Source organism: Otolemur garnettii, unplaced genomic scaffold (genome assembly GCF_000181295.1).
Source record: "Otolemur garnettii isolate 467f Iridium unplaced genomic scaffold, OtoGar3 scaffold00011, whole genome shotgun sequence".
Classification (NCBI taxonomy): domain Eukaryota; kingdom Metazoa; phylum Chordata; class Mammalia; order Primates; family Galagidae; genus Otolemur; species Otolemur garnettii.
In genome coordinates this window covers 35,793,478-35,801,799 of record NW_003852406.1, presented here as the reverse complement: position 1 = coordinate 35,801,799, position 8,322 = coordinate 35,793,478, and the positions used below count along the sequence as shown (strand labels likewise).

Sequence of the window (8,322 nt, the reverse complement as noted above, 5' to 3'; positions counted from 1 at the left end):
CACAGCTCACAGCAACCTCCAACTCCTGGGCTCAAGCAAGTTTCCTGCCTCAGCCTTCCAAGTAGCTGGGACTACAGGCGCCCACCACAGCGCCGGCCATTTTTTGGTTGCAGCCATCATTGTTGTTTGGCGGGCCCGGGCTGGGGATTCGAACCCGCCACCTTAGGTGTATATAGCTGGCACCTTAGCCGATTGAGCCACAGGCACCGAGCCACTCTGATGATCTTAATGTTAATTTTCCTTGAGACTAATGAGGTTGAGCATTTTTTATATGCTTATTGGCATTTGGATATCTTCTTTCTTAAAGTGCTGTTCACATGTTTTGCCCATTTTTATAATTGGATGTGTGTCTTTTTCTTGTTGATCTGTGGGAATTCTTTATATAGTCTAGATAGGAATCTTCTATGTATCACAGATACATTTTCTTCACCTATGATTTGTCTTTTGCTCTCTTAATGCTGTGTTTTGAGGAACAGAGCCTCTTAATTTTTTTTTTTTTTGAGACAGAGCCTCAAGCTGTCCCCCTGGATAGAGTGCTATGGCATCACAGCTCACAGCAGCCTCTAACTTCTGGGCTCAAGTGAGTCTCCTGCCTCTGCCTCCTAAGCAGCTGGGACCACAGGCGCCCACCACAACGCCTGGCTATTTTTTGGTTGCAGCCGTCACTGTTGTTTGGCGGGCCCAGTATATGTGTACCTTAGGTGTATGTGGCTGGCGCCTTAGCCACCTGAGCCACAGGCACTGAGCCAAGCCTCTTAATTTTAATGAGATTCATTTTGTTAGTGTTATGTATTATAGCTAGTGCTTTTTTTTTTTTTTTTTTAAATAAGAGAGAGTCTTGCTTTGTTGCCCATGCTAGAGTGCCCTGGCCTCAGTCTGGCTCACAGCAACCTGAGCTCAAGCAATCCTCTTGCCTCTCCACCTCAGTAGCTGGGACTACATGCACCTGCCACAATGTCCAGCTAATTTTTCTATTTTTAGTAGAGATAGGGACTTGCTTTGCTCAGGCTGGTCTCCAACTCCTGATCTATAGGGATCCTCCTGCCTTGGTTTCCCAAGGTGCTAGGATTACAGGCACCAGCCACCATGCCGGGCCATAGCTAGTATTTTTTATGTCCTATTTAGGAAATCTTTATCTCAAGATAATGCAGATATTCTGTTTTTTTCTACAGGCTACATTGTTTTGTGTTTTACTTTAGGTGTATAATACATTTCAAATTAATCTTTATGTCTTGTGAAGGTATTTTCCCCATTATAGAAATCCAATTGCAATCACCACATTGGAAAAAAGATCTTTTACAGTAAGCACCGTTACTGTAAATCGGGTTACTATAAATATGTGATCTGTGTCTAGACTGTATTCTCTCTCTCCCATTTATTGTCTGTCTATGCTTGCACTCAGAGCACAGTTGATCACTTACAGTCAGTCGTGGTAGCTGGTTATATACAGTTGTTCTTCAGTGTCTTGGCAATTTTGGTCCTTTGCATTTCTGCATAACAATAACACTTAGACTCAGCTTGTTAATTTACGCACAGGTGCACGTACATGCACACATGCCTCCTAGAATTTGTTTTCAGAGTGCCTTGAATCAGCTTGTGGAAAACTGAAATCTCAATAACTAAGTCTTTTCAAACTGTGAACATGCAATGTACCCATTTATTTAGGTCATTTTGTTTTCTCTCAGCAAATAAGTAGTGGTTTTTATTTTTGGTTTAATGACCTTGTTTGGTGAAATGGAAAGTTGACACCCTATTCTGGTCACCAAAATCATATTTAAGCTTTGTTGGTCTCAAATTGAATGTGTTTCAGACCCTCCCCCCAGCAGAATTAGTTAACCTCGAACAGCATCTCTCCTTGTGTCTCAGTTTCTTCACTGGTGAAATGGAGCTGCCCTGTCAGTCTGTGAGACAGTCCCTTGGTAGGCAGTATGTGGGCTGACAGGTGTTCGCTGAGACACACAGGACTCTGTAACTATTCATTTCCTGCCAGTCCTTGCCCGTCTCCCCTCACCTCAAAGAAACCATGTCTTAACAGGAACAACACAAAATTAACAAACTGTAGCACCTAAGATTTGCTGTCTCATTTAAGATATTTACCTAATAAAACATAGCAGTGGAAAGCACCAGAAGATTCCCCAAAAAAATTTAACCAGAAATTCACATATTTTCATTATTGATAGTTGAATTTATTGCTCCTGCTATAATATGACACAAGGAGTCCATTGGCACTGTCTTCCAAAACATTTTTACTCCTGGAGAATGGCAAGCTAAATGACTATAAAGACTTACTGTTATAGACACAAAAAGAGGCTGTTTGGGCCTTGACTTGCTAGATTGTTTCCTCTGTTTTCTCTTTGGCGTGTGACATCAGAATTCAGTCCATTGGGGACATGTGCATCCTAGTGCCACAAGGAGCAGAACTGGTAATGCCAGAGCCCAAGGCTGTGCAAGTGGGCAGGGAGCTCAACAGCTGTCATTCTGGTCCTGCCCTCGGTCAGCTGAGCACACGGAGCCCTTGGCCACCAAGACAGGTGCCCACATCACACACACCCTGATTTGTGCATCCCTCTCTCCCCAGCTTCCAGCCAGAGACGGCACTCCTCCATGGCCCGGATACATTCCATGACGATTGAGGCACCCATCACCAAGGTGAAGCAGTTTGTAGTCTGTCTCTATTGAGCACACAAGTCCCTTTTTCTTCCCAAGAATTCTTTCCAGTGAGAAGAAACAGGGACCCATGACAATAAGAATGTACCACAGTTGTATGTTGTGGCCTCCTCTGAAGAGGGAGCATTGTGACATGAGCATTTTAACTAGTCTTAAGTCAGCATTAAGTGCTATTGCCAGCCTGACTCTGATGACTCTCCCTATGTTTCTAAGGTTTTAAAACTCAAGTCTGTTCTTTCCATAATGTAGGTAATAAATATTATCAATGCTGCTCAGGAAAGCAGTCCCATGCCTGTAACAGAAGCCTTGGACCGTGTGCTGGAAATTCTAAGAACCACTGAACTGTACTCACCACAGTTTGGTGCTAAGGATGATGACCCTCATGCCAGCGACCTTGTCGGGGGCTTAGTGTCTGTGAGTAGATGTCGGGGGCTTGGTGTCTGTGAGTAGATGTCAGGGGCTTAGTGTCTGAGAGTAGATGTCAGGGACTAAGTGTCTGAGTAGATGTTAGTGTCTGTGAGTGTATGTGACCACTACTGGCTAGCAACTGTTCCTGTTGATTTGCTTAGAGGTTATTTGCTCAAACAGAGCTCTTTGAAGAGACCAGTAGGACAGTCTGGGCCAACACTGCACCTCCACTGGGTCTTACTGTCCTCTGGCTGAGCACCTCCTGCCACCGGCTCCCAGCTAGACCAGAACTGGGAGGATAGGACGGTAGAAGGTGTTTAGATGGCTACTGAGCTAGTTCTCCTGTGTTGCCTAGGGGTTCTACAAGTAATTTATGTAAACAGAACTTTTTTAGGTATAGTAAAGATTTTGAAAACTAGGGAAGAATAAAAGAAAAACACGTTCAGTGTTCCACATCAAATTACAAAACAGAAAAAGTATCTTTATCCTGCCATACATGTTTCAAAAGGTGCTGGGGTTGGGGCAGTTTCACCTCATAGCATGCTACACCAGTTAGGAATCTTTCACTAGAAGGGGGAGTGTGTCATAGACATTAGAAGGTGCCGGACACTTCCACAGAGGAGGAGCCGCATTCTGTCGTTCACGATCCTCCTAGTGCCTGGTCTCCCAAGTCACTTGATTTTATAAAAATAAAGTAGGAAGGGCCGGGGTGCAGTGGCTCACACCTATAATCCTATCACTCTGGGGGGCCAAGGTAGGTGGATTGCTTGAGATCAGGAGTTCGAGACTAGTCTGACCAAGAGTAAGACCCCATCTCTAAAAAAATTAGCTGGGCATTGTGGTGGGTGCCTGTAGTCCCAGCTACTTAGGAGACTGAGGCAAGAGAATCTCTTGAAGCCAAGCAATTGCTATGAGCTGTGATGCCATGGCACTCTACCAAGGGTGACAAAGTGAAACTCTGTCTCAATAATATTAATAAAAAAATAGAAGGTAGAGTGTTTCTCAGTGATGACAGCAGCTAACTGTGGTCCTGCCTATTTGAGCAGGAGGCTCCTCCAGCATGTAGGTAGGGGCTGAAAATGACAAGGGCAAACAGTGGACAGAAACCTCAGGCCTAAGGGAGCGAGGAAGTTGAGGCTGGACTCGGGGATAGTGATGTGGGAGCAGAGGTGAGGAGCCCAGGGAAGTCAACTAGAGACAGTGAGCTCACATAGAAGGTAAGAAGGGATCTCGTGTTCCAAAGGAAGTTCAGCATCCTCAGGGTGAGAAGGGTGGCAAAAAAATGGAGAAGACTGAGGACAGAGGGAGATATTCCTTAGAAACCAGAATAGTCAGGGTACAGGCAGCAGGCATGGGCTTCAGAGGCCACCTCTCCTGAAGGGGAGTCCTCACCTCCCTGGTGCGGCCTCTACCCTTGAGTTTATCCTGGAGCGGGGCCAGGGCTGCTGTGCTCACCAGTAAGCAGTGATCATGGGCTGGCCCTGCTGGGCCCAGGGCAGCTTTGCAGTGGGTTGGTAGAGAGGCCTGCACTGAGCTGACCCTGCAGCTGACCACCTGGAATTTCCAAGAAGGAAATAATAGTCATGGCTTTTCTTTTTCCCTTTATTTTTATCAGGATGGTTTACGAAGACTATCAGGGAATGAATATGTTCTTTCAACAAAAAGTAAGTTTTTTCTTTTTGTTTTTTTTAAGCTTTTTTATATCACTAGTTACAATGTTGCATTCTAGGTTAAGTGATGAAGATAATTTTTTCAGATAAAAGTATCCAAATAATTGTCTTGGTAAGTCATAAAACCTCAGAAACAAAGCAGTTGTCCCTGATACATACAGTACTGTTGTCCTTTAGAAACAGTTAATGTTTTAAAGCCTATTAATTTTATTCTCCAAATGACTTCACTTTGCAGGCATTCAGCAGGTTTCAAACAATGTAATCACTCCCCTCCCCCTTCACAATATCCCTCCCCGGGTAGCTGGGGCCATGGAAAATGAAGAACACTGGGACTTTGATATTTTTGAACTGGAGGCTGCCACACACAAAAGGTGAGTTTCCAGGGAGCTCCACAGAGGGAAAGCTGGATCCCAGGGCCTGTTTGAGGACCCCACAAGGAGTGTAGATCGTGTGCACAGCTGGTTCCTGGTCAGATGGAGCTGAGGAGGGAGTAGCAGGGTAGTAGGTGGCCCTGAGTCACCAGGGCCTGGGAGAGAGGCTGCTTGGCCATGACCGAGATGGCAGAGCCATGGAAAGTGCCACTCAACAAGTGATGGAACTTCTCAAATAGCAGAGGGTTTCCTTTAGGGGAAGAAGAGTATTGATTTCTCCTGTGATGTTAAGATAGTAGCAGAGAGGCCTACTCAGAGCCTAGGACAAAAACTTACTAGAAACATACATACATGTATACTAAGAGCTGCCCCAGACCTTAGTGCTTGGTGACAGGCATGGAAACACCTAGAGCCCCAGTCATTCTCCATTCTCATCTGGGTGTGACATACAGTGTGGGAATAGGAGTGCAATTTGCCTTCAGTCTTGTTCCTGGAGAAGAGCTCTTAGCTGCTGCTGGTGGTCAGGCACACAGGAGAGGGGCTGCCCTCAGTCTGCCCTAGGTGTGCTCCACTGGGCCATGGGGTGATTCATTGGGTCCCTCTAAGGACTGAGAGAACTGCCCCTAAGACAGACACCAACCCTGTGTATGCTCGCCATGAGTTACCTTGCTGATGCCGGGCACAGCCCAGGGGAGTGGAAAAGAATACTCCAAGACAGATGAACATTCGAGCACCTGGTTTGCACACAAGGGGCACTGCATCCAGGAGACCAGGCGAAAGCAGGTCATCTTAAGTTCGTTTGTCACCTCTGGACACTGCCTCAGCAGAGGCAAGTTTCTTGACCACCTAAGCCAAAGGCCAGATGCTGGGCCAAGGTGACTTCTCAAGGAAGTGCCTAATTTGGTGGCCAGTTGGTTCCCTTCTTAAGGGAAACCCCTCATACATAATGCCCAACTACAGATTGTTGAGTAAAGTATATGACTTGCAGCATAATCTGGCTTATATGCAGTTCTCAGGAAATCTTATTTTCTTCTAGGTTGGATATCAACCAGTGATGTAAATCTAGCAAGGAACAAGGGAGAGGGCTGAGTTCAAAGTGGTACCAGTTTATCCTGGAAAGGGATTCTTTTTGAGGAATCCACTAGTGCACGTGGGAGTTTGAATCAGGAAGCAAACTTCCCTTCCCAGGTGCGGAGTCCTGAGGGGGCTGAGGCCAGAGCAGTTGTGGAGAGGGCCAGAGGAGGCAGCATGTCCACCAGAGCTGGTTGGCCACCCCAGACAGGGGCTGGTACAGCCCACACAACCTCACTTCACTGCCCTGTACCCGCTGAAGCCAGGCTGGGATTTGCTCGTTAGATCTGAGCCTATTCAGGACTCAAAATACTTCCTGTTTCTTTACTTCGTTGCAATTTTGTTTTCCTCTATAGGCCTTTGATTTATCTTGGTCTTAAAATGTTTGCTCGCTTTGGAGTCTGTGAATTCTTAAACTGTTCTGAGTCAACGCTGAGATCATGGCTACAAATTATTGAAGCCAATTATCATTCTTCTAACCCCTACCACAATTCTACACATTCTGCTGACGTGCTTCATGCCACTGCCTATTTTCTTTCCAAGGAGAGAATAAAGGTGAGCTCGTGCATGGCACGCTTAGTGGGTAGGAGCAGAGGGGAGTCTGGTGCTTCTGCTTCATCATGCACGACTCAGCAGGGAGAGGGGAGGCCGCACAGGCATCAGGCTGGGGCTTTTGAGAATTGGTAGTGTTAATCCATGACATAATCCTAGCCATTCCCCATTCGTTGGGTGTAAAAGAAACAGAATTTAGTTACTGAGGAGAAAGCCAACAAGGATAGGATAAGACTCTTTTTCTGGGCATCTCATTCTGAATCTATAGGCTAACACAGCTGAGTAACTCTTAGGTATTTTCACTTGAGGGCCCTCACCTGTACCTCAAAGTCCATGGAGTTCTGAGCCCAAGTCCATCATCTTTGCTTCAGCAATGCTCCTACCCATGGCTGTCCACCCAGTCTAGGGTTCCATCAGCCAAGCAGATACTCAGATCAGAAACCAGGAGTGAGCCTAGTGCTTCCCTTCCACGGTGCCCAGTGTCTGGTTGATCATCTGACCTCGCCTGCTGTCACATCTAAACTTTCTCAGAGTCATCCTCGTTCCTGCTGCTATCTCAGGGACCCCCATCTTTTCTCATCTATATAATTTCCAACTGGAACTCCTGCCAGCTCCTTACACTGCTGCCACACAGTCCTTCTGAAACAGCAGATCTGGCTATGTCATTCCCAGGAGCACCTGCACACCTCCTGCAGGGTTTAAACTTTAAAACTCTACAGCTCTCCACATTCACCTCAATCATCAACTCTTTCTCATCATTTCCTCCTGTGTGCCCCAGGCTCACAGGCCGTGTTTGGGCCACACCAACCCACTTTGGTTTCTGAAGCTTCTGCCATTGGCCCACTGCTCCCCTGGCAGGGACTACACATAGCTACAGCCAGGCAGGGCCAGAGAACGGCTCCCGGTCACCCAGCTGCCTCTGTAACAGGGAGCTAGTACAAGGAAGAGTGCCATGGCAAGGACAACAGGCTACATGGAGGGACTGAACAAATGTTCATTCCTCACTCTAAGGGGTAGACCTTCTCAGAGGAAGACCAAGACCAGGCAGAGTAGTCCAGAGACTGTTTCACAGTCAGGAGAATAAGTGGCAAGGCACATCAGTATGGCTCAGCACATGGAGAGCCCAAGTTTTGCTGTAATTTATAGCTTTTGACCTACTTAATATATATTAATCTACTTAATCTATATACAAATATATAGAGCTAATTTAAAACAATCTTTAAAAGCATTTATTGAAATATAATTCATATACCATTCACCCAATTAAAGTAAAAATTAGTGAATTTTAATTTAGATCAATTTAAATAAACTTACCGGGCTAATTATTAAATATATACCATCTTTTCAAGTGTTCATAGAATATTTCCAAAAATAGTAGTATTTTAGGACACAATGAATGTGTTGATAAACTTTAAAAGTTCATAGGCTATATTTTTAACAACAGAACTAGAATTTAATAATTAATAGTTGAATAAAAAATGTCTACTACAAATGAGAAAATATTTTGAATGATTTTGAGATTAACAAAGAAATGAAACTAAAATGACCGGATACTTAAAAAACAACAACATTGGCTCGGCGCC

At 45.3% G+C, this 8,322-nt stretch overlaps 1 protein-coding gene across 1 annotated transcript in view; it reads left to right on the top strand.

Annotated features, from left to right (window-relative positions):
- Positions 1–8,322, top strand: part of PDE8A (phosphodiesterase 8A) — a 169,205-nt gene that overhangs the window by 130,820 nt on the left and 30,063 nt on the right. The window contains exons 13-17 of the mRNA XM_012801922.2: positions 2,579–2,649; positions 2,917–3,081; positions 4,691–4,739; positions 4,981–5,116; positions 6,544–6,742. Of these exons, the coding sequence (XP_012657376.2) occupies positions 2,579–2,649; positions 2,917–3,081; positions 4,691–4,739; positions 4,981–5,116; positions 6,544–6,742 (620 nt within the window). The remainder of the gene's footprint in view (positions 1–2,578; positions 2,650–2,916; positions 3,082–4,690; positions 4,740–4,980; positions 5,117–6,543; positions 6,743–8,322) is intronic.